Source organism: Schistocerca nitens, chromosome 6 (genome assembly GCF_023898315.1).
Source record: "Schistocerca nitens isolate TAMUIC-IGC-003100 chromosome 6, iqSchNite1.1, whole genome shotgun sequence".
In the NCBI taxonomy this organism is placed as follows: Eukaryota; Metazoa; Arthropoda; class Insecta; order Orthoptera; family Acrididae; genus Schistocerca; species Schistocerca nitens.
The window spans coordinates 597,583,561-597,611,071 of record NC_064619.1 but is presented as its reverse complement, the minus strand read 5'-3'; the positions used below and the strand labels follow the sequence as shown (position 1 = coordinate 597,611,071).

Below are 27,511 nucleotides of genomic sequence, written 5' to 3'. Positions count from 1 at the left end.
CTTGCACCAAACGACATCCTGGTCAGCTTTGATGTTGTTTCGTTATTTACGAAAGTGCCACTCAGTGACGCTCTGGAGCACATCGGTTCCATTTTCCCGCTAGACATCAGAAAGCTCTTCCATGCATGTCTCACCACGAGCTATTTCACGTGGAATGGCGACTTCTACGAACAGCTGGAAGGCGTCGCCATGGGTAGTCCTCTCAGTCCAGTGGTGGCCAACTTCTTCATGGAACAATTCGAAGCACAGGCACTGGACTCGGCGACTTGCAAACCTAAGGTGTGGTACAGGTACGTCGATGATACTTTCGTGGTGTGGAGCCATGGTGAAGAACAGCTCGGTGACTTCCTAAGACACTTGAACAGCCTCCATGCCAACATAACATTTACCATGGAAGTAGAAAAGGACAAGAAACTGCCATTTCTAGATGTGCTGGTCACAAGGGACGGCGAAAACCTGGGACACAGCGTGTATCGAAAACCGACTCACACGGACCGATACCTGCACAAACTGTCAAACCACCACCCGAGCCAGAAAAGGGGCATGATTAGTACGCTCGTAACGAGAGCAGGACGAATATGTGAGCCGCAACATCTCAAACGAGAAATGCAACACCTGGAAACAGTCCTGAGGAGCAATGGGTACTCCACAAATTATATTAGAAGTGTAACTGAGCCAAACACTCGGCGAAGTAAGGAACCAGAAAAAGAAATGTCGGGTACGGCCTTTCTGCCATACATTCCCAGAGTGACGGACAGAATCGGCCGTATATTGCGCAAACATGGCGTAAAGACGATCTTCAAACCGACAAGGAAGATCAAAGAGTGTCTTAGATCGGCGAAGGAGAAAAGAGACCCACTTGCAATGTCGGGAATATACCGCATACCATGCACATGCGGAAAAGTTTATGTCGGGATGACTGGACGATCCATTAACACCAGGATCAAGGAGCATAAGCGACATTGCAGGTTGGGGCAGGTGGAGAAATCGGCCGTGGCAGAACACGCACTGAATGAGACCGAACACGTAATAAAATTCGCCGACACGGAAGTTCTGGCTGTAGAGAACCACTATCACACGCGCTTGTTCAGAGAAGCTGTAGAAATACAAAAACACGCGAACAGTTTGAACAAGAAAGAGGAAAGCCTTAAGGTCAACGGATCCTGGCTTCCCGTACTGCAGCGAACGACCGTCGCAGGTAGCAAGAGGAGAACCGCACCGGAAATGACCGCGGAGAAGCCCTCGGACGTTGGCGCGCCAGGTACATATAGTCTGCGGCCGCGAGCTCGGCTCCAGTTCACCACCGGCAATGGAGGGTGAAGCTTTGACAATGCCAGCCACTCGTGCTGGCGAAACGTCAGAAAAATCATTAGATGAACGTCGGCCGAAGAACCCGAGACAGAAGCCAATAGACTAATGTGATAGATCACTACGATGCCCTTTCCTTTAACTAAATGAAATTTTTCTGTCTTGTATTAGTGGTTTAGTTCACAAATGTTGGCACCAGGACTTAAATTCGGCCAGAAAGCGCTGAAAAAGCAGTTCTGGCACCTCCCATGGATTTTTTTTTTTTACTCGCTGCAACAAGTCGGCATCAGACACTTAAAATACACTGAGGTAGGGTAGCGATATCCACACAGACACACATACAGACGGCGGTACTATCGCCTACACAAGGTCTAAAACGGTAATGCAGTGGCGGAGCTGTCATTTGGACTCAGGTGACTCCATGACGGGAATAAACATACTCTGAGGGAGGAATGATGGTCGGGGCTAGACGGATGGGACATTCCATCTCGGAAATCTTGAAGGGATTCAATATTCGGATATCCAAAGTGTCAAGAGTGGTCAAGAATACCACATTTCAGGCATTACTCTCACCACGGACAACGCAGCTGCTGACGACCTCCACTTAACGACCGAGAGCAGGGGCGTTTGCATACAGTTGTACAGTTGTCAGTGCTAACAGACAAGCAACACTGCGTGAAATAACCGCATGAATCAATTTAGGACGAACGTACCCGTTAGAACAGTACGGTGAGATTTGGCGTTAATGTGCTATGGAAGCAGACGACCGACGCGAATGCCTTTGCTAACAGCACATCGCCTGCAACACCTCTTCTGGGCTCGTGACCATATCGGTTGAACCCTAGATGACTGGAAAACCGTGGCCTGATCAGGTGAGTCCCGATTTTAGTTGGTAGAAGCTGACGGTAGAGTTTGAGTGTGCCGCAGCCACCACGAAGCCATGGACCCAAGTTGTCAATAAGGCACTGTGCAAGCTGGTGGTAGCTCCATAGTCCACACCATTATGTTTAAATGGGATGGATTGGGTCCTCTGGCCCAACTGAACCGATGCTGAAAATGGTGGTGTTCGGCTAGTTGCAGACCATCTGCAGCCATTCGTGGAATTCGTACTTCCAAACAACGGTAGAATTTTTATGGATGACCACGCGTCATGTCACCTGGCAACAATTGTCCGCGACTGATCTGAATAACATCCTCTACAGTTCGAACGAACGATTTGTCCACTCAGATCGGCCAACGTGAATCCTATCAACATTTGTGGAACATAACTGAGAAGTCAATTCGTGCATAAAATCATGCACCAGCAACACTTTCGCAGTCACGGAGCGGACTTCCGTGGCAAGTCGAGGTGCCGCCCTACATATTAGGACTAATTCCATGACTTACGTCACCTCAGTGAAATAGCAACGTAACTATAGTCTGCTGCAGCGCGAGCAACAGCGACTGTGGCAGTGGGTCGACAAACGTAATGTGATGGACGGAGGCGAGCGGCAAGAGACTGTGTCTGTGTGTGTGTGTGTGTGTGTGTGTGTGTGTGTGTGTGTGTGTGTGTTTTTACACGGTATGACCCAATGGGATAGGAATATCATCATCGTCCTTCATCGTTTAATACTGTATTAGTTAGTAGTGTACACACGTTCACAGAGCAGTTACAACACGACTGGTTGAACGTTGCGGCTGAGAGCAATTAAAACAGTACACCATAGCCACCGAGACTACTCATTTTTGGCGACGTGTATCGAGCAGAACTAGGGTACAAAGTAACACAGCTATAAGGGCCGGCGGTAGCAGTTATTGCTTACATTAAATCTTATGGTTTTGTTATTCTGATTATAAGGAAATATGGTTTAGGAACTCGAATTTCAGACTAGCACTTTGTGAAAAAAATGATTTCTCATTGTAAGCTTAGTCTCCAATTGTCAATAACCGAAACTTGGAATTATTATAGCATGGGGGGGGGGGGAGGGGGGAGGTCCGGCACCTAAAATTTTAGAAATCAAATAGTGGTTTGGGCCACTGCTTTTCAATGGAAGAGAACCGTGGAAACAACAACATGATTGTAAGATTCAAGATAATTTCACATTATCCGTCGAATAATAAAACATTTTGCAGCACTTAAAGAACAGGGAAATCCATAGTGGCAACGAGGAACCCGAGCTCGTAGGTGAGAGCCTCCAGCAGATCAAAATTCCAGGTGCCACGCCAAACTGTCGCAAAGGTTTCGGTATGAAACTGATAACTGCTCCATTCTGAGTGTATAATAATGATCTGTGGGTAGTTCCTGCACTTGTTTTCAATAGCAAAGTACTAGTTATGTAACTAACACTAAGAACTGGATTTCAGTGTGCAAGCTACAAATATTCTCCAGTACCTGCATAATGCTCCCGAAGGCGCCTTGTCTGGAAGAATGGTAAACGCTTGAAAACAGTGGGCTCATAAGTAAGAGATATAATCCCAGTGTCACTATTTATTTATTCAAACTATATCTTTTCTGTTTTCAAGAAACAAACGCAACTTGCCTATACTGGAAAAAAAAATTGCAGCACCCGGTATTTGAACCGGGTACCACAATGTTGATAGCCAAGCACGCTAACGACTACACCAACAAAGCAGGAAAGTGAATTCGTCTTTACATGTGGATATAAATGAATCTTATAAATTTTTTAAGAGGTGCATACTATGTGATATGCATACCGGACATGGAATGATATACTTAGCCAAAATCCGAAAATGTCTTCTCTCCCGGAACCATGGGGACTTACCGTTTCCAGCGGTTATCTTATCTTGTGACCAACCTCGCTGCACACACGCTTCCTGCTGACAGTTATTTGTTCCCATTTCTAAGCACCAAATAACGATGGCACACAACCAGCACAACGTAGCGTGAGAACAACACTTCCGACGTAGATCACATTTGTAGCCAACATCGGCACTCTTGTAAGACACCTTCACTTTTGACAGAGACTTGCGAGCCGAAGTAAACTCGCGTCAGATGCTATCCGCCATATTAACGCAACACAATCTTACAAGCTCACGGAACATTCAGAGTAGAATCCAGCAGTTTGTTGTGGAGCCAGTGACAAACAGAGCATTTTGAGTCCGTTTGTGAGCCTGACGCGGCTCGTTTAACGGGAAGAAGGGCGCTAACAAGGAAAGATTATTCCAGCTGCACTCACCTTAAGTGATGAAAATTGCCTTCGTCGTTTAAAGCAAGCGCTGAACTAACATATGATTTGCATTCAACACTAACACAGAACGTTAAACTCTAGATTCATTCGATACATGGACAAAAAATTTATCGCCTTTTTTCTCCCATGAGGCAAAGACTTTTTTTGAGTAAACATGCCGGCCGAGGTGGCCGAGCGGTTCTAGGCGCTACAGTCTGGAACCGCGCGATCGCTACCGTCGCAGGTTCGAATCCTACCTCGACATTGGATGTGTGTGAGGTCCTTGGTTAGTTAGGTTTAAGTAGTTGTAAGTTCTAGGGGACTGGTGACATCAGAAGTTAAGTCCCATAGTGCTCAGAGCCATTTTTTGAGTTAACATGCTATTCTGGTTACACAGATGAACGACCTGAAGTGATCACTTCCAAGAGCAACGACGAAATTTGGAACTGCAGCGAAGTATTGGTTGTGCAGACTACACGAATAACTAGTATTACGGACCGCCTAAAACACTCTTTTTAAAATAGGAAACTGCTTTTACGGTGTATATCACATTTTTGGAAGCCCACTGTGTTATGGGTGCGTCATTCGGCGAAAACAACGACTAGAAGTCATCGACGGTCATAGAGAAAGGGCTAGAAAATACGAAATCGGCCGCAAACATCTTTCACAGGTTCTATGAAAACACGTACCTTAATATGTATTTGTTTGGCAACAAGCGAAAATTTTTTGAAGGACATCCGAAAGCGTGTGGGGTTTGCATCGTCTAACGGCCGTAAAACATGTGTCGCATGCCCAATAGTGAGTTCTAAATGAATATATTTCAACAGATTATTTTAGGCTGTGTTTTCTTATTTTTCTAAAAATCGCCGTACAGTCAGCTGATATTCTGCAGAACGAATGATCCGCCAGCTGTGTCTACGTACTGGTACGCCAGCGCATATTTTGTGCATTATTATGAAGTGTCACTCCATAGAATGGAAGACCAACAACAAAGCGCCGGGTTAGAAGGTGATGTAGTCATTCGTTGCTTCTGTACAACGTATAAATCAAAGAAGCAGTTGCAGAAATAAAAGGAAAGTAAAGGAAGGGATTACAAATCAGGACGAAAATAAATCAATGATAAAATTCGCTGACTACATTGTCGTCGTAAGCGGGAATGAGGAAGAATAACAGGGCCTGTGGGAAGGAATGAACAGTCTAATGAGCACAGGCTGTGGACAGAGTAAACCGAGAGAGACGAAGGTAATGAGGAGCAGCAGAAATGAGAGCAGAGGTAAACAGTGCACTAGAGAAAGTGAAGGGATTCTTTTACTTTGGAAAGAGGTACAAAGCAAGGATGGTATTAGAAGCATTCAATCACAGGCAAAGAGGACATCCTTCGCAAAAAGAAGTTTATTAGTATCAAACATAAGACTTCATTTGAGGAAGAATTCTGTGGTCATTGATAATGGACTCTGTGAGAATCGGGAAAGGAAAGAATCGACGAGTTTGGGGTATGGTACTATAGAAGGAAGCTGAAAATTACGTGTAATGATACGGTAAGAAACGGGGAGATTCTCAGCAGAATAAGTGAGGAAGGAACTATGTGGACATCACACACAAGAAGAAGAGGCAGGATGACATACACGACATATGCTAAAACATCAGGGAATTATTTCAGTTGCACTAGAGGGCTTCAGAAAGCGTGAAAACTGTAGGGGAAGACAGAGGCTGGAATACATGCAAGAAATAATATAAAGGACGCTGGTTGTAAGTGATACTCTGAAATGAAGTGGCTGGCCAAGTAGAGGAATTAGTCTTGGGATAAATCAAACTAGTCATAAGACTACCGAAAAAAAATTCCTTACATCGCTAGGTGAAGCCTGTAATACACGGTAGTTGCCTGCCAGATCACTTAGAGGCGGAAGAGTACCTGCAATCAGTCTGCTTCCTAGGACGTGCACCAGCAAATAACATGCAACACAGCCGCTCACTGACCTGCTAATATACTGACTTTACGACCGCACGCCTCACGGTAAGCTGCGAGCAGCGGGCGCCCAGGGGTACGACTGGGTAAAAGGACCGGCAGGTTGTATCGCGTGGGGAGTAAAATAATGTGCTGCCTCTGATACACTCCCACAGTTACGACAAGTGCGTGACGGAGAATTCACCGTGATGTACTTGTGTTCTCACGTGAGCGCACGTACAGTTAAGGGGCGCATGGAAAATACTTACAAATTGGCCTACGTGTGCACTTTGGCATCAGCTACGACGTTAGCTTTGTTAAAACGTCCGGAGACGTAGCAGAAGTAGTAGCTCTTACAATTCTGCATAAGAGGTCGAAAACTGCGGTAATATGTGGAGAGAGAGAGAGAGAGAGAGAGAGAGAATGTGTGTGTGTGTGTGTGTGTGTGTGTGTGTGTGTGTGTGTGTGTGTGTGTGTGTGTGTGTGTAACTTAGAATAAAATTAACTTGGAACTTCACAACTTCCATGTTTCTTTGTAATACCTTGACTAATCACGTTAGGAGAAGGAAAAATGTGGCCTTGTTTAAGACGTACCTAATGAAACTAAGAACATTTGAAACTAAGACTTGCGACACTTATAAAATGACTGGAAGCTGAGCCTTTGGGGTAGAACCGAATCAGGGCTAGGCAGGAGGTGTAACTTCTTCAGTTACACTTCCTGTCCCACTGACTACGTGCTAAATGTTTGTTAATTTTTCGTCCCACCTATAAAGAAACGCTAAGGCTCAATCTAGATATCGTGGGAGTCAGCGAAGTGAAATGGAGACAACGATTTCTGGCCAGATGAGTATACGATGAAATCAACAGCATCAGAAAATGGTATAACGGGAGTAGGATTCGTTATGAATAGGAAGGTAGGGCAGAGAGGGAGTTACTGTGAACAGTTCGGTGACTGTTGTTCTCATCAGAATCGACACCAAGCTAACACCGACGATAATTGTTCAGGTATACATGCCGACGTTCCAAGTAGAAGATGAAGAGGTAGAGAAAGTATATGAGCATGTTGAACGAGTAATTCAGGAAGTAATTGAAGATGAAAATATAACAGTCATTGGGCACTGGAATTCAGTTGTAGGGGAAAGAGTAGAAGAAAGCTTAAAGCTTCACTAGTGAATATGGGAATGGTAGTAGGAATGAGAGAGGAGAAAGACTAATTGAATTTCAGATAGTAATAGCGAAGACATTGTTAAAGAATCACAAGAGGGGGAGACATACTAAGAAAAGACCGGGAGATGCGGGAAGATTCCAGTCAGCATACATCATGATCAAGCAAAGATTCCGAAATCAGATATTGGATTGTAAGACGTGCCCAGAAGCAAATATAGACGCACGTCACAATGTAGCAGCGATGAAGAGTAGGCTGAAGTTTAAGAGCCTATTCAGGACAACCAATGCGCAAAGAAATGAGATACAGAAGTACTAAGAATGAAGAGAAACGTTTGACGCTCAGTAGGCAGTTCAGTTGAAGAGGAATGGACATCTCTTACAAGGACAATCGCAGAAGTTGGAGAGAAAAACATAGATACAAGGAAGGTAATTGCGAAAGAACCATGGCTGACAGAAGAAATGCTACAGCTGAGCGACGAAAGAAGGGAGAATAAAAATGTTCAAGGAAATTTAGGAATATAGAAATACGTAAGACGAAATGGATGCATGAAAAATGAGAAGAAATCGAAAAAGCAACGATTGTTGGAAGGACTGACTCAGCATATAGGAAAGTCAAAACAACCTTCGATGAATTTAGAAGCAAGAGCGGTAACGTTAAGAATGTAGTGGGAGTTCCTCCGTTAAATAGAGTTGAGAGCGGATACGCGGGAGGAGTACATTGAAGACCTCTATGAGGGGTAGGATTTGTGCGATGACGTGATGGAAACGACACAGGACTCGACAGGAAAGAGATACCATATTTTACCGACTATAAGATGCACTTTTTCTTCGAAAAATTGGCTCCATAATTCAGGTGCGTTTAATACTCGAAATTAATATAAAAATGTCTAGTGTTTGATTTAAAATTCCCGCCAGTCTTAAAAATGGTCATATATTCAATGGCGCGGTAAACCTATCACTAGCTCGCAACGTTGGATTGAACTGGCAGCAGCAGTGACCGATGCAACGAACCTGAATTGTGGGTATTCAGAAGATTGCTAACAATATTTTCCTCCCACCTCGCCATCACAAACGCAGAACACTGCCTAGCCTATGATGCGCCATTACAGTTTATGGTGCCTGAGAACTTGAATTGAAAATGATTTGTGCAATCAGTAGCAGTCAGTAATTCCGTTAGTTTCGTAATGCAAGAAAATAAAAGGTATGCATGTGATGCGGGCAATAAACTGAAGTAATAGCACATGCAGAAAACAACATGGAAACAGAGCAGCTGAGTTGAATTTCGGCCCTCCACCAGCAGAAAAATCCATTCGCGATTGGCGGGCTAGTAAAGAAGAACTGAAAATAATGAGGAAGACTAAACATGCAAATGCGAAATGGGCCAAACAAGAGGAAGATGTATTGAAATGGATTCAAGGACACAGTCAAAATGGCAGTGGAATTAATGCAAAAATAATATAGATACACGCTACAGTGGAACTTCACAGTCTTTAGGCGTGGAGTTGCTTGTTGCTACAGGTTTGTGACACGTCATGGTTTTAGCATGTGAACCAACCAAAATATCGCAAAAAATGCCACAAGGATGTGAAGAAAAAATACTATCTTGCGATCGCTTTATTATTCAATATCGAAATAAATCCATTGTTGAACTAAGCCAAATAGCGAATATGGACGAAACTTCTCCGACATTTGATGTGCCGAGTAACAGAAATGTTGCCATGAAAGGTGCTAAAACTGTAACTATAAAAACACATGGACATGAAAAAATGCACTACACCGTTGTCCTTTCATGTTGCGTTGACGGTACTAAACTTAATACAATAATTTTCAAGTGCAAACTAGTGCCAAAACGTTTTGAAATACGCAAGATATTGTTCTCGTATATGAAAAGTGTTGCATGGACGAGGCTGGTATGAAATTACGGGTTAACAGCGTATGGGAGAGGTGAAAAAGTGATTTGTTGAGCTAGATCAGTTTAGTAGTGATCTGAAAACTTCTATGAAAGAGAAACGGAGACACGGAAAGACAGAGCTTGCTCTTGATCTGGGAGGACTTACTTCACAATTGCAGCCTCTTGATGTCTCGACAAATAAACAATTTGTACATGAGAGAGAAATGGAACAAATGGACGATGGACGAAGTCCAACATAAATTCACGCCGAAGGCAGCTTTAAAACGACCTACAACCAGCTTGGTGTGTCAGTGGATAAAACAGTTGTGGTCTAGAGTGAGAGAAGACATTCTTATTAAATCTTTCAGAGTCCGGCATAACTAACGCTCTCGATGGCAGTGAAGACCATCTTATATGTGAAGGGGGCCATGGCGACAACGTAGAGGAAGAAGAAGATGAGGAGGAGTCATAACGATTTTCAAGGATTTTAAAGGTCAATTCGGTTTTATGAACCAAGAATTTTTTTAGTGTGGCCTTGCAATCTAATATTAAAAATAATGAAACCTTATTGTTTAAAAATTGCTTAAAAATTAAGGCGCGTCTTATAGTCTGAAAAATACGGTAGGGGAGCCAGAATTAGAGTTAGAATTTAAAAGAGCTTTGGACGACCTAAGATCAAACACGACAGAAGGGATAGATGACATTCGATCTTAATTTCTAACACCATTGGAGGAAGTGGCAACGAAATAACTGTTCACATTGGTGTACAGAAAGACTGGCGAAATCATTCACACAATTCCGAAGAAAGCAAGAACCGAGAAGGCGAGAACTTAACATTTAATGAATCCAAGTTGCTGACAAAAATAATATACAGAAGAATGAAAAAGAAAACTGAGGAACGTTCAGTGACGTTCGGTTTGGCTATAGGAAAGTTAAAGGCATCATAAAGGCAGTTCTGACGCTGCTGTTGATAATGGAAATACGACTGAAGAAAATCGAGATACGTTCATTGGATGCCCAGAAGAAACGTTCGACAATGTAAAATGGTGCAATATGTTCGAAATTCTGAGATAAATAGGGTAAGGTATAGGAAGAGACAGGTAATATACAGTATGTACAGCATTTTATGCTCTTTGCTCATTCTAACCTTTTATGTTTTAAAATAACTGCGCTTACGCACGACAAAAAGTTTTATTACTGTTAAACAACCTGCTACTTTATATAAGCCTTAAGAACGAAATTCGACAATACAAGATTGGAAATATACATAGTTTGCTTGGTGAGTGGATGGAAATTCTTCTGGTATCATCTTCATGATTGTTTAAAATATTTTAAAGTAAGCTACCAGGACAACAATCTACAACACAGTGTTTGAAACATTATTATTCTCAGAATGTTGTCGCTTTCTACTTAAACCTACCACATTTTCCCTGTGAAAATACCGGGATCCTTGAAACGCTGTGATAAACTAATCAGCAGTTTCTTAAATACTGTAACATGTGTGGGCATCAGTAAGTAAAACCCGACTCTACTTAAATTTCTTGTAGAAATTACGGGGAAGTATCAAGTCACCCCTCCATTACTGTAATTAATGTGAAAGCTCTGTGGTGTTAAATATCTGAGCTTTGATATTTAGTGACACCCATTTAACAAAACATATTGATACTGGGAATATTTTACATTTTGAAACCCATGTTTGTACGAAAAGAACATAAGCAGAATATCTATCTTCACAGCACTTTAAAAATTGTATTTATTTACTTACTTAATTTTGGCGAAAAAAGAAGAAATCAACTTTCGTTTGTTTTATTTATTATGCTACAGCCTGGACGATACTGAAGTTCCCACTCTGTGCAATCGAATAGTACGTGGCATTGCAAATTTTATATTAAAATTCTTAACTAACCTTTTCTTCTTGAGGAAACGTTATTTTTATTTTAGGTTGAAACAAAAGATGCATTTGTGTGTAGACATAACAGCAGTGTTCACTCAAATGACAACACACCACATCAACTGCCAAAAGACTACTTAAACTTTAAAGTCTGTCTTCACTGCCCACAGAAACTGCTAAAATGTTATAAGAATAAGTGGGATGAGAGTCGATCCACCACACCTCACTGCAAGAAATTGCAAAAATTATTTGCTTTTTAAATTAGAAAGACAGTGTTAAGAATATTCAGAACATATTTGCGTCCCATCTAAAATTCCGGCGACGTGGGAAACAGAAGCCACAAAATGGACTGTCCCTTTTTTTTATACGAGACGAATTCCAGCCGGCAGGTGTGCTTCTACTGTTTACGGACAACAGAGAAACAGGCGGCAATGAAATTAAATTATTCTGAATTGTCGTTCTTTCATGGCACAGTTACGTCGAGTAATCCGAGTTGGTCAGTTCATCGCTCCGTGTTTAAAGGAAACATCTTTGTGCTCGTGTGCCGTGTTAAAAGTAAAAAGCTTTGTGCTCATGTGCGGTGTAGTATAATTGGAACTGGATGCATCATTTCTTTCTTTCCTTTTACAATTTTTTTTCTTTTGTTTTGACTGTTGGTTGACAATTTTGTAAGTGCCTTAACATGAATAACAGTGAAAAAAGCAAGTGTACAAAATGAAGTGGGGCGGCTATTCGGAAATCATCGAAGGAAAGGCGAGAACGAGAAGCCAATGTTCCAAAAACGGTTGGCAGAGTAGATAATTTTTTCGAAAAAAATGTTTCTCGTTCGTGTTCAAGTACTACAGGTGATATTTCTGGCAGTGCTTCTGTTGTAGAAGAAGTAAATACAGGCAAACAAAAGTTAAAAACCAAGAAAAGCAAATTGTTCCTAATTCGAGTTTCAGGAATAACTACGTGTTGAGTCAGACATTACAAAAAGAAATAACCTCGTAAATGATGATCCTGCAGAATGGTGTGTTAATGAATCAACAATCGACGTTCTCTTACCAAGTAGCATTAATCAAAATTGTAACAGTGATTTTTCTAATTTAAGAAGATCAATAGGCATTAAAACCAGATATTTGAACAAAAATTTATTTTACAGTTGACTTTTAAATGGTGAATCAGCTTTGCTTGAGTTTCTAGTATACTCCTGTAGCACTTGTGCTGTTTTTTGTGCACCTTGTAAATTGTTCGAAGGTAAGGCCGCAATTACCACTAATGGTATTGCAGATTGGAAAAATGTGTCTAATATGTTATCAAATGTTTCAAATGGCTCTAAGCACTAAGGGACTTAACATCTGAGGTCATCAGTCCCCTACACTTACAACTACTTAAACCTAACTAAACTAAGGACATCACACACATCCATACCGGAGGCAGGATTCGAACCTGCGACCATAGCAGCAGCGCAGTTCCGGACTGAAGTGCCTAGAACAGCTCGGCCACAGCGGCCGGCAATATTTTATTTCATCTTGAGAATTCACTTGAAAACAAAAATGGCACTTAACAAGAAAAAAGTCACTTGGAACAATAGATAACCATTTCGAGTCATATGTTGAGCCAGTAAAAAATGTACTGGCATAGTGTGTTGAAAAGGGTGTTTGCATTAGTGAAGAAGATTGATCCTTTTCTTGCAGAGCACATTGAACGGTATGGAAATCCAGGTCAGGGACATACAAGTTATCTTTCTTCAACAATCTGTGACGAAATAATAGAGTTTCTTTCTCAAGAAATAAAAAGAATTACTTTACCTGAAATAAAATAGGCCAAATATCTCTCTATAGTAGCAGGTTCTACTCTGGACATTTCACATATTGATCAATTACCTTTCATATTAAGATATGTGAAAGAGAATGGTGAACCTGTTCCTATTGAACGTTTCCTTCTGCTTTTACCAAACCCGGGACGCAAGTCCGAAAACTTAGCTGAGGCCGTACTAAAAGTCCTGTATATAAATTCCATTCATATTACTGACTGCATAGGCCAGTCATATGACAACGCAAACAAAATGTCAGGAACAATGGTCTGCAGGCACGCATTAAAGAACGAAATCCCAAAGCGCATTATGTGCCTTGTGCAGCACATTCTTTGAATTTAGTCGGCACTAATGCTGCAAGCTGTTGTTGGGAATCATCTACATTTTTAAATGTAGTGCAAAAACTTTATAATTTTTTCTCTGCTTCTACACAGCGCTGGGACAAATTTCTTTGTTTCATGAAACCAGGAAGCAAAACGGTAAAAAGTTTATCAAAAACATGTTGGTCAGCATGAGAGGAAGGGTGTGTGAGTCTATATGAAAACTGGGAGGGCGTTATCAATGCCCTCACACAATTGCCAATAATACATTCGTAAAACCACTAGTGCGAAATGAGGCCTCGGCTTTATTGAATCAACTCAGCAGACTAGAAACAGTTTGGAAGGATATACTCCAAAGATTTAATAGTGTACATCTGAAATTGTGAAGTGTAAATATTGATACTAAAATAGTGCTTGAATTATATGAATCACTTTTATGATTTATTATATCTATTCATGGCGTGTTCGACTATTATGAAAATAAATCCATGGAGATTGTGACTGATACAGACTATGAATGTGCCTATAAAAGATCACGAAACGCAAACTTCATAAATGAAGAAGCGGATGTTTTTCTGACAGGAAGGGAAAAATTTCGAGTCTTAACATCCCTCCCAGTATTCGACAACTTGTATGCCGAAGTAGTGAGGAGGAAGGATAGCTATAGCTACAGTTTCCAGTAACCTTAAGAGCAGTTCACCTGAGGATATTGCTGAACGTGCAGCAAAACTTTAAGCATCATATGACACAGGTTTGGAGCCTTCCTTCCGTAGTGAATGTGTACCTTTCTTGGAACTTTTGAAATCTTCTGAGCTTAGTGATATACCAGTCAAAATGAGTAAACTTTTACGAAAAGGGAGTTTACAGTCGGTGTTTCCGAATGTTGACATTGCTCTTAGAATATTTCTATGTATGGCACTTACAAATTATTCAGCAGAACGCTCATTTTCGATTCTTAAAAGACTGTAATCATACCTACGTTCTTCGTTGTCTGAGGAGAGAGGAACGCCTTTTCCATTCTTCACATCGAAGCCAACTTCCTAACTGATAACCGTCTGAACTATGAAGATATAATGAACGAGTTTTCTGCCGTCAAAGCCAGCGCGAACTTTGCTGACTGCTGAGTTTGTTTATTTGTACATTATTGTTTTCATTGCGATAGCGTCCACAGTTGCGATGAATTTTTTAATGATTTCTTGAAGGTTTAAGCTGCCATTTCTTTTTAAATTTCCTATACGATTGGACAATTTCGGCCTTTGGCAATTTTCAAGTATTTTATGGATGATTTTTTGGCAACAGATTAGGTCATATACATAGTTGTTGCTATGATATCATGTTATGCTCATAAATTAGACTGCTCGAAAATAACGTTCTCCTAAAATAGCGTGAACACCTCGAAGTAATTTATGAGCATAACAAGGTCTCATAGGAGCAACAACATATATGACATAATCTGTTACCAAAACATCATCCATAAAATACTTGAAAATGGCCTAAGGCCGAAATTGTACTATCATACAGGAAATAAAGAAAATGACAGATGAAGGCTTCAAATAATCATTCAAATTACTCGCATTAGTTTTAATAATTACGATTATGATGAGATTTTTATTATAAGTTAGCACACATTCATTGGATCAGGGCTTCCCAACCTTTTCAGCTGGCGGACCCCTTCTTCAGTCGAAAATCCATGGTGGACCCCTAGTGGGAAGATGTGGTTCATCTGTAAAGGAGACCGCTTACAAAACACTAATACGACCTATTCTTGAGTACTGCTCGAGCGTTTGGGATCCCTATGAGGTCGTATTGAGGGAGGACATAGAAGGAATTCAGAGGCGGGCTGCTAGATTTGTTACTGGTAGGTTTCATCATCACGCGAGTGTTACACTCGGGTGGGAGTCTCTAGAGGAAAGGAGGCGTTCTTTTCGTGAATCGCTACTGAGGAAATTTAGAGAACCAGCATTTGAGGCTGACTGCAGTACAATTTTACTGCCGCAACTTACATTTCGCGGAAAGACCACAAAGATAAGATAAGAGAGATTAGGGCTCGTACAGAGGCATATAGGTAGTCATTTTTTCCCTCGTTCTGTTTGAGAGTGGAACAGGGAGAGAAGATGCTAGATGGTGGATTGCGGAGTATGTACGTAGATGTAGTCAGTCAAGAGCACAGTAACTTTAAATTTAAGACCGAAACCCATGGGAACTTAAAGCTTCTTAATGCAAGTGCCATGTTCCCAATGACCCCCCCGCCCCATCAAAATATCAATAGTCTTTGGTTTAGAGATGAATGAAAACAACTTGAAATTAACGACCCAATATGAATTCCCACTGTATCCAGACACTTACTAGTGGATTTACTCCCTTTGTTCAACACACTATAGCCTGATTAAAATTGCTTGGTAATGGACTGTTCGCTGTTGACAAGCTGCCGCTTATGGTCTGTTTACTTCCACTATTTGGCTACTGTTGTGTAAGGAGCATGCATATTTCATAACAGCCGTGTGTGTGTGTGTGTGTGTGTGTGTGTGTGTGTGTGTGTGTGTGTGTGTGTGTGTGTGTGCGCGCGTGTGCGCGCGCGTGTGTGCGCGTGTGTGCGTGTGTGTGCGTGTGTGTGCGTGTGTGTGCGTGTGTGTGCGTGTGGTTTTTCGTGAAATCCGAAGAACATTGTTCAAATGTATGTAAAGTCTTCCTTTGGTCGTCCTCCCTCCTCATTCATTTCAACTGGAAACTTCCCTTGTTGTGAAGGCGATAGAGACACTGCACCCTTGTTCAATGATCCTGACTTCAGCCACCGATTCATGTTAGAAGTAATAAACTGGTCAAAAATCGACTTACGAAGTAGGTAGTGCACTGACAAAGCAAGTTTAACATTTAATGATGCCTGGGGCCGCACACGTGCCAGCGAGCGCTGTGATTGGTCGACAAAGCTCGCTCCGCGCATGCGTAAAAGGTTTCAGCGCATCTAGTGCCGTGAGCCGGGTCACAAACGACCCCCGTATTGTTGCGAAACAGTCGATCATAGAAGCCGCATTCTCCGGCACTAAACTGTGTATACGTTCTCACTTAGGAACCGCAAAGGCTGCTTGGGAATACGACCTGAAGTAAAAGTATACATGTTTTTCACACGAAAAAAAGTGATGAATTTGATTTTCACATTTTCATTCAATAATTTTACTCATTATTTTACACGATTTGGTGAAAGGTGGTCGCGGAGCCCCTAGAAAGAGCCGGCGGACCCCTAAGGGGTCCGCGGACCACAGGTTGGGAAGCCCTGTATTACAGTATCAGTATGACGTGACTGTACAGCGCCGAGTATCCTGGGTCATTCGGGTATTGTTTAGCATTGTCGGGGGCCTTCGGTCACGTCTGCACGTAAATGAGGTTTAGTTCCGCGTTCTGCCATCGGCAATTGTAAAATAAACAGGTAATAGATAGCTTGTAAATCCAATGCAGGGCTTCCCAACGTGTGGTCCGCGGATCCCTTAGGGGTCCGCCGGCTCTTTCTAGGGGGTCCGCGGCCACCTTTCACCAAATAGTGTAAAATCATGAGTAGAATTATTGAATAAAAATTTGAAAATCAAATTCATCACTATTTTCTTTTTTCGTGTGAAACACATGTTTACTTTTACTTCAGGTCGTATGCCTAAGCAGCCTTTGCGGTTCCTAAGTGAGAATGCATACACGGTTTAGTGCTGGAGAATTCGGCTTCTCTGATCGACTGTTTCGCAACAATACGGGGGTCGTTTGTGCGCCGGCTCACGGCGCTAGATGCGCTGAAACCTTTTACGCATTCTGGATGTTTTGAGGAGGACCTCTTATTGTGCAGACCACGACCTGCCAACACAACAGGTGCGGATATATTCCGTCTATTGGATGATTTTTTAAGGACTAACGAAGTTTCATGGTCTAATTGCATAGATGTGTGCACAGATGGTGAATAAGCTATGACGGGTCCTACAGTCGGAGCAATAACGAAAATAAAAGAAAACGCCAAGAATTGCAGCAGTAGTCATTGTGCTCTCCACAGATACGCTTTATCTACGAAACAAATGCCAGTTTCGTTCAAGAAAGTTTTACACGAATCCATTCAATTCATTAACTACATAAAATCAAGGCCGTTGAAGTCACTACTTTTCACAATACTGTGTGAAGATATGGGAAGCCTTCATCGTTCCCTGCTTCTCCACACAGAAGTGAGGTGGCTCTCACGTGGGAATGCACTCTCTCGGTTGTACGAATTAAGATTGGATGTCTTAGCTTTCCTGTTGGAGCATAACACCAAATTAGCAGACCTTATTAATGACAAAAGTTGGCAGTGTATACTTGCCTATTTGTTACATATTTTCTCCAAAATGAAAGGAAGGAATATTTCACTCCAAGGACAAAGTGAAACAAAGGTCACTGCTATCGACAACGTTCGAGCATTCAAGAGGAAAGTCAATTTTTGGTCACAGAGTGTCGAGGATGGCGAGGTAGAGTGTTTTCCTCTTCTCAAGGAGATTTTGGGAAACGAAACATTGGCGCTTGGGAAGAATTTGTTTCATCAAATCCTGGAACATCTCCGAAGCTTGATGTCATTGTTGGAGAATTATTACCCAACAGTTGAAGATGAGAAGCTGCAGAAATACGAATGGGTAGTCAACCCATTCACTGTATCCAAAAAGCCGAACATTCTATCATCACATGAATATGAGTTGTTGATAGAAATTGCCCTACCTTGAAATCAAGTTTTGACATTGACGGTTACTCACACTTTTGGATCCGTTAGGATAAAAAGAAACACCATCCCCTTGCTGAAAAGGCAAAACGTGATTTTTTTCCGTTTGCCACAACATACATGTGTGAATCTGGATTCTCGATCTATGCTGCCCACAAAACTAAGTACCGAAGTTGTCTAGATGTGGAACCAGACATCCGTCTCCAGGTGTCAAGAACTGAACCCAACTTTTCAAAATTGTGTCAGCAGAAGCACACTCAACCATCACATTAGGATTCCATTATTATTCCTACAGACTCATCTATAGTAAAGAAGAAAGCATTTTTCTTCGTAGATTCTCAGTGAACGTACCTGAACTCTAACTCTGCAGGATTTTTGTTTCTGTCTTCTATCATATACAAAATAATTATTAATTGAATTCTGTTGGCATTGATATTTTTGTTACGAAAATTAAAATTATCTCTAAAGCTAATTTTTTTTATATAATATATTCCGTCCTCTCAGTTAAAAATATGGCCTGCCTATACTTCAATTACAAATGCTTTCTATTACTGTGACACTATATTGTGGCAACTTAGTGCAAGCGTAAACAAATGAGGACTTTTACGTGTCACCTTGTAAAAGGTAAACCTCCTCTGCCAGAATTGTTTCCTTGAGAAAAAAAGTCTTATTTTCTGTGAAACGCTTTGTCTTCTTATATCGAAAAAAAGAGTGTCTGTTTGTTTGTTTTAATAATTTGTTTACAGTCGAGGCTGACTGCCACGATAAAGTGTCCAAGTAGTAATTGAAGTTACCAGCTGTGGCTAAACTGTTGCCACGCCGCCTGCCAGTTGCCAGCTACCAACTGACATTACACTGTTGCAACGCCGCCTGCTAGCTGCTGGCTATGGACTGAGAGCTGCCGTTCAGTAGATACGCAAAGACGTAAAAATAACTAGAATTTCCGTGCTGTTTACATGGGCAAGAAAATCGATTGTGGAACTGGAAAACGGCTTAATAAAAAGCAGATTTCCAGAATCGATTTTGAAGTGTTTACCTGACCAACCAAAAGCGGAACTGGGACATCGGCTTACGAAATCCTGTTTTGGAAACTCATGTGAACTGGGTGGATGTAATCCTACACATTGCACAACAGATGTCACAATAGTCCTTTAAAGGCAATTCTTTGGCCTCTTTTCTTTCGTGATGTGTTTGTATCCCGAATCATGGGTCTGTCTCTTTTCTTCACAGCCGTGCGGGATGGCCGCGCAGTCTTAGGCGCCATGTCGTCTTGGATTGCGCGGCCGCTCCCGCCGGAGGTTCGAGTCCTCCGTGGGGCGTGTGTGTGTGTGTGTGTGTGTGTGTGTGTGTGTGTGTGTGTGTTGTCCCTAGCGGAAATTAAACTTAGGTTAATAGTGTGTAAGACTAGGGACTGATGACCTCAGCAGTTAAGTCCCATAGACTTTACATACATCTGAACATTTTTCTTCGGATTTCACGAAAAACCACGAATGGTTCAAATGGCTAGGAGCACTATGGGACTCAACGTCTGAGGTCATCAGTCCCCTAGAACTTAGAACTACTTAAACCTAACTAACCTAAGGACATCACACACATCCATGCCCGAGGCCGGATTCGAACCTGCGACCGTAGTGGTCGCGCGGTTCCAGACTGAAGCGCCTAGTACCGCTCGGCCACACCGGCCGGCGAAAAACCACACACACACACACACACACACACACACACACACACACACACACACACACACACACACACACACACACGACTGTTACGAAATATGCATGCTCCTAACACAACAGTAGCCAAACAGTGGAAGTGAACAGGCCACAAGCGGCAGCTTGTCAACAGCGAACAGTTTGGACGTGATGTCGATTGCTCTTGGAGGAAGGCAGCTCCAACGAGTGAAATGTCAGATACCAAGTAATTTTAATCACGCTATAGTGTGTTGAACAAAGGGAGTAAATCCAAAAAAAAAATGGTTCAAATGGCTCTGAGCACTATGGGACTCAACTGCTGTGGTCATAAGTCCCCTAGAACTTAGAACTACTTAAACCTAACTAACTTAAGGACAGCACACAACACCCAGCCATCACGAGGCAGAGAAAATCCCTGACCCCGCCGGGAGTAAATCCACTGGTAAGCGTCTGGATACAGTGGGAATTCAAATTGGATCGTTAATTTCAAGTTGTTTTCATTCATCTCTAAACCAAAGACTTCGCGGGAGGGGGAGGGGGGGTCTCATTGGGAACATGGCACTTGGCACTTGCATTAAGAAGCTTTCAGTTGCTATGGGTTTCGCTCTGAAATTTAAAGTTACTATGCTCTTGACTGTCTAGGGCTCCGCCATGGATTTTCGACTGAAGAAGAGGCCCGTTAGCTGGTAAAGTTGGGAAGCCCTGCTCTACACAGAAACAGTAGAGAGTCCTTCTGATAGATAACTTAAATGCCATTCGATTTAAATGTTTTAATGTACTTGTGGGTCAGGGAAACAATGCTGTCATAATCTGTCTTTTGCCACCCACTACTGATGCAGGACACATCCACTCTTATCTAGTTTACCTAGAAGTCGAGCTACGGTTGCGGAACAACTTGAATCCCAGAAACTGGGGATGGAAAGAATCAAACCAAACTCATCCCTCTCCCCGATTCACATGAAACGACCACCTGCTCCAGAGAAAATTCTGCTACTGATTTCATGCGACTGCATTCAAGCCTGTGGAAGAAAGTGCGGATGTGTTTAGGCTGACCTACATTGCGCGACAACGTGCAAAAACTGTCGTTGACAAAGCTGCACTTATGCGTCTCGCAGAGATTTGACAGAGGATTTGGATGATGGTTTTATGTGAAAAAAAAATATTTACAAGAATTTATTTGTTTGACAGATATTGTGGTATTTTTACTGTCTACATGCTGTACATATGATTGTAAATATATTACAACAAACGTAATTGTTGATTAGTTTTACAGTAATTCTTAACTTTCATGGAAAATGATTTTCATTCCAATAATTTAAGTTGCAAATATCCAATGTGAAAGGCTATAAAGCAAAATTGTTCAGTATAATTAAAAGAAATTTCACTTTTTTACCTTCAAATATTAGCAATCATAAACTAACTACCTTGCTTGAACATGGATTTTACCTTCTCTGAGTAGAATTTTACCAGAAGTATATTCTGTCATATACATGACTTCGTTAAATGAACCGTTTTTCCTAAAGGTTGAAAACAGGAAAATAAATTACATTAAGAGGTGGAGGAGGGGGAAGTCCTCCGATAGGAGGGGAATTTTCTGTTTTTTACTTCTACATCCGCTAAGAGTGTTTTCCCAAAGTTTCAAAACCTTACAAAAAATTTTCCGCCATTTTCCTAAAATGCCTGGCATATTTCGTTCCCCTCTGTGAGAGAAAGTTTATTACACCCTCTATACCATACGCATTTCTTGATGTACGGCATTTACAACTGGCCCTTGAACTTATGTAATTGCATATTGTATGTAATTTTTTGTCTGTTTGGACACCTTTTTTTTGTTATTTTTGTACGTGTCTGAACCTTGCAATTGACTATACTTGCATTTGTGTCATGGGAAGACTTTGTAATTCCAAATTTTAATTACTGACAGGCCACCAGACGATGGGCTGGGTCCAAAGCATATGGTGAATGTACAAATGAAAAACCACAAAAAACAGCTACGAGAATTTTTCGGCAAGCTAGAAGCATTTTTAAAGTCATTTTTATTACACTGGAGAACCGCCACTTCCCTCTGCTGTTGTTGAAGCTGGCCATACTTGAGAGTACGATTGCTGCTGCTTTGGGTGGTGGTGGTGGCGGCGGCGGCGGCGGCGGCGGCGGCGCAGGTCACATACGCCGCCTCCTCTCCCCCCCCCCCCCCCTCTTCACAGACCCCTTTCATTCTCCTAGGCTCGACGCAAAAAAAAGTGAGCATCAGTTATTGTGTGCGGTAAAGCGTCCGCCAAGATTCGTGATAACACCTTTATTTTGCTACAGAGTTTCGGTTGTCGTTCTTGCCGTAAGCCGTCCTGCTTAACAGTGCTGGCCATTATGATGGCTAATGCCCTCAGCATGTATTGCAAGTAGGCTGTTTAGGTTTTCCTATTGGTAACGCCACGTAGTGCTCTGTATGAAAATCACTGGCTGTGCTGTGTGTAGTCTGTGGCTAGTTTGCATTGTTGTCTGCCATTGTAGTGTTGGGCTGTTGGCTGTTAACAGCGCGTAGCGTTGCGCAGTTGGAGGTGAGCCACCAGCAGTGGTGGTTGTGGGGAAGTGAGATGGCGGATTTTTGAGAATGGATGATCTGGACGTGTGTCTATCAGAAACAGTACCTTTGTAAGAATGGATGTCATGAACTGCTATATATATTATGACTATTAAGGTAAATACATTGTTTGTTCTCTATTAAAATCTTTCATTTGCTAACTATGCCTATCAGTAGTTAGTGCCTTCCGTAGCTTGAATCTTTTATTTAGCTGGCAGTAGTGGCGCTCGCTGTATTGCAGTAGTTCGAGTAACGAAGATTTTTGTGAGGTAAGTGATTTGTGAAAGGTATAGGTTAATGTTAGTCAGGGCCATTCTTTTGTAGGGATTATTGAAATATTGCGTTGCGCTAAAAATGTAGTGTGTTAGTTTAGTGTTGATCAGAGTAAGTAAAGAGAGAAATGTCTGAGTACGTTCAGTTCTGCTCACAAGGGAACCTCCCCATCGCACCCCCCTCAGATTTTGTTATAAATTGACACAGTGGGTAGGCATTGAAAAACTGAACACAGATCAATCGAGAAGACAGGAAGAAGTTGTCTGGAACTATGAAAAATTAAGCAAAATATACAAATTGAGTAGTCCATGCGCTAGATAGGCAACAACAAGGACAACGTGACACTGAGCAGTGCCGTGGTCCCGTGGTTAGAGTGAGCAGCTCTGGAGCGATAAGTCCTTGGTTCGAGTCTTCCTTCGAGTGAAAATTTTACTTTCTTTATTTTCGCAAAGTTACGATCTGTCCGTTCATTCATTGACGTCTCTGTTCACTGTAATAAGTTTAGTGTCTGTGTTTTGCGACCGCACCGCAAAACCGTGCGATTAGTAGACGAAAGGGCGTGCCTCTCCCAATAGGAACCGAAAACATTTGATCGCAAGGTCATAGGTCAACAGATTCCTCCACAGGAAAACACGTCTGATATATTCTATACGACACTGGTGACGGCATGTGCGTCACGTGACAGGAATATGTTGTCGACCCACCTAACTTGCACACTTGGCGAATGGGTAAAAAGATTCTTCTACCGTGCCCGATTTAGGTTTTCTTGTGGATGTGATAATCACTCCCAAAAAAGTGATGAAAACATAAGAGTTTATCACATAAACTGCAACAAATGAATGCAGTAGCTTCACAGTCGCACAGTTTTCCCTGTGCTCTGTCAAAACATCTGTTTTTTTACGTTTTCAAATGTTTCCGTGTGTAGACCGTCAAATCCTGCATATGTCCAAACAAATCTGATCATGTCCTGGAATTTTGGAGAGCGAAGTTGATTATGTGTGTTTGCCTGAACTTTGATAATTGTCTGAATGTAAAAAATTAAACTTTTCTCTCAAGGGAAGACTTGAACTAAGGACCTCTCGTTCCGCAGCTGCTCACGCTAACCACGGGACCACGGCGCTCGTAAGCTCACGCTCTCCTTGATGTTGCCCAGCTTATGCATGGACTACTCAGTTTGTATATTTTGCTTATTTTTGTTATAGTTCCACACAACTTCTTCCTGTTTTCTCGATTGATCTGTGTTCAGTTTTTCAAGGCCTATCCACTGTGTCAATTTATAACTAAATCTGAGGGGGGTACGATGGGGAGGTTCCCTTGTCAGCTGTTTGAAAATCAAATAACGTCGACGTTTTCCAGCATTGTCATTTACACAATTTTTCTACGGGGAAGTTTAAGAAAGAACCATTTTTTATTTACGTTGCCCACACTGGTTAGAAACAAATGCATGAAATAAACGGATAGAAAAAATCGCAACACAAAAAATAACTAATGCAGAGCAATGAAACTACGGGAAAATATTTGCCTAGGTAACGTGTATTTAAGTGATTAACATTGCAAGATCATAGGTTACTGTAAGCATAACATAAACCAGAAATGCTGATACATTAATAACCAGTGTAACCGCCCGAATGTTGAAAGCAAGTATGCAAACGTGCATGCGTTGTGTTGTATTGGAGCCGGATGTCAGTTTGTGAGCTGTTTGTTCCATGCCTCCCGCACTTGGTTCGTAAATGCATGGGCGGTTAATGCTGCTTGCCCGCATCTCGTGGTCGTGCGGTAGCGTTCCCGCTTCCCACGCCCGGGTTCCCGGGTTCGATTCCCGGCGGGGTCAGGGATTTTCTCTGCCTCGTGATGGCTGGGTGTTGTGTGTGATGTCCTTAGGTTAGTTAGGTTTAAGTAGTTCTAAGTTCTAGGGGTCTGATGACCATAGATGTTAAGTCCCATAGTGCTCAGAGCCATTTGAACCATTTGAATGCTGCTTGTGTATGACGCTAGATGTCGTCTGCCCATGTTCCTTACGTGCTCAATCTGGTGATCCAGCAAGCCCAGGCAATATGTCGATGCTCTGTACAGCATGTTGGATTACAACAGTGGTCTGTGGGCGAGCGTTTTCCTGTTGGACAATATCATCTTCAATGCTGTTCGGGAATGGCGTACAAATTTGCAGTCAGCGTGTGTGGGGGTAACCACGAAAGCGCTCCTCCCGCCATACGAAATCGCACCCCAGACGGTAGCTCCAGGTGAGTCTAGCACGCAGATTAGTATGTTGTAGGCCGTCAACTGTCTTCCTCTTAGCCAACACAAGGCCCTTACTGGCACCAAGGCAGAACCAGCTTTCATCAGAAAACACAACAGACCTCCTCCCTGCGCTCCAGTCAACTCTCGCTTGGTATCACTGGCGTATATGGCAGTGGTTTTGGGCCGGTGGAAAGCATGCTACAGGGCGTCTACCCGGAGCTGTCCTTTAATTAATCGATTTGTAATGGTTCGTTGTGTCACTGTGGTGCCAACTGCTGCTCAAATTGCTACTGCAGATGTAGTCCGAAGCACCGCAGCCATACGCTGAGCACCATGGTCTTCCCTCTCCATAGCACCATGTGGCCGTCCGGAGCCCGGTCTTCTTGCGATCGTACATTCCCGTGAACTTTGCTGCCAGCAATCATGTACAGTGGCAACATTCCTGCCAGGTCTTTCTGCAATATTGCAGAAGGGGCATCCGGTTACTCGTTGCTCTATTACACGACCTTGTTCATAACCAGTGACGGGTTGATGGTGGTGTCTTCATCGCATTAAAGGCATTGTTGACTAACATCAACTTACCACGTCCGATCTCAAAGGTAACTAACGCTCTCGACCGTTAGAGCGTGTACTTAAAGTGAACCTGATGTGAATCCTCATTGTGGCGCTACTAGCGTCACTTACGCAACTGTCGTGAAACTTGAGAGAGATGTCGTCTTTAATATGTTGAAACACGCCTCCCAAATGTCGCACAACTTCTTCTTGATGTAGTCCGTTTCTTATTAAAGATGGTTTTTTAAAAACAAACCGTGCTACCAACGTAACAATGTAGCTACATTGCAATGCTCACGAGGGTCTTTCTGTGATGTGTGTCCTGTGAAGCAACGACAGGGTACTTCAGCTGGAATATTTTTATTTGCAATTTTAGTAATAAGCGGAATATGTAAAGACATCTTCCACACTTGATGGATTTATCTAAGACTATAGTCCAAAGAATGAAGTTTTGAATTAAGTCCGTACTTAGATCGTACTTTTTTTACTGTGCATAACACGGCGCGGTGGCTACATGGTAACGTCTCAGACTATAGATTCACATGTCTCGAGTTCGATTCGCGCTGTCCTTGAGTTTCGCTCTGCTGCTTTACTTTGATCTCTCGTAATGCTTGTTGACGTGAAAAATGCCAAACATGCGATAAGTCCGTTTAAAGTTCAATGGAAGATAACAGTTGTATACCACCTGAAATAGAAACACACACACACACACACACACACACACACACACACACACACACGTGCTTACGTTTAGGGAACCACTACGGTGTTAAAACTAATCTTCCGATTAATGACAGTTCTAACCTAATTTATCTTATGCGTACAGCACTCTGTTCCTTCGCCATCAGGTATCATTAGAGACAAATGTTATGGTTAATTTGTGTATTTCATGAGTGGTGAAGTTTCATTCATAGTCTCAATTACACAGTTTCAAAATTTGTCAACTTCGTTTAAGTACACGGGGAAGTTCCACTAGCTAACTTATTATGTGGAAACATCAATTCCACTAGAGAGCACAACGCTACAGGAAAAGTGACTTTTTTCGACGACTTAACTAACAGGCCTCCGCCCGTGTGGTGACGTTGATCTGGAAGGTAGTAGGTTAGAATTCGGTTGGAGGAAAAGTCTCGTAAATGAAGAATGAAAAGCTAATGACTCTTTGTACATTTGTTTACGGTACAGCCCTACAGTCACTGATGTAGGATATAAAAGATGATTGTGTCTAAAATAACTATGTATTATTTCTACGTGCACCATGAAGATTTACACAAGAAAAGATTTTATGGCAACACATGAGAGTTAAACAAAACACATACCCACGGGGCTGTACTGCCTGAAACACTGCCTTCTGCTGGAAAATATCAGGACGCCTTATCGTCAGACTTTCCACTTGGATTACTCTCCTGGCGCAATCGCCTGAAATGAAATACGTTGCACCTTATCAAGACGTATCTGCTGTCAGTTGGCTGCCGTGATAACTTCATCCCCTCCCCCTTTACCGACAACTGATGTAATGAAGCGTCGATGTGTCCTGGATGAACACTGAGAGCTGCATTCCCGAAGAGTCGAGGGGAATATCTCAAGTTCGGCGACGATTGGTTATTAGCTGTCTGATAACAGGAAGTTACGTTCAGACCATTACATAACCCAAATCTCGAAAGTTGATCGAACTAAAGACGAAAGGAGTTATGTGGTTAAAATGAACAAATCATTCATAAGACTAACAGGAACTATAAATCATGGAGATTGTAGATACATTCATTGCGTGATCAACGATTTGAACTGAAATAGCGGCCAAGTGCCTAAATCTTGCGATACTTTCCCGCTCATAATGAGGAACTGGTTCAGGTATTTCTAAAAAAAAAAAAAAAAAAAAAATCACAAACAAGAAGTACCTATCCGCATGAGATTCTTGAGGTAACAGCTTATAAGCGAGATCTAAGCTCAGCTGCCGACTAAACCTAGCAACTAG

The 27,511-nt window shown here is 42.2% G+C and overlaps 1 protein-coding gene across 2 annotated transcripts in view; it reads right to left on the bottom strand.

Moving 5' to 3' along the window:
- The window catches only part of LOC126262624 (monocarboxylate transporter 1-like), a 171,123-nt gene extending 144,149 nt beyond the window's left edge, over window positions 1-26,974 (bottom strand). The window contains exon 1 of one of the 2 annotated variants that reach the window (XM_049959381.1): window positions 26,856-26,974. Coding sequence is in view for 1 of the 2 variants with exons in the window: in XM_049959380.1 (XP_049815337.1) it covers window positions 4,071-4,146 (76 nt within the window). In the remaining variant the exon portion in view is untranslated. Of the gene's footprint in view, window positions 1-4,070; window positions 4,307-26,855 lie in introns of those variants that run through there. The other variant, XM_049959380.1, reaches the window with a different exon arrangement.
- Between the last annotated feature and the right edge of the window lie 537 nt (window positions 26,975-27,511).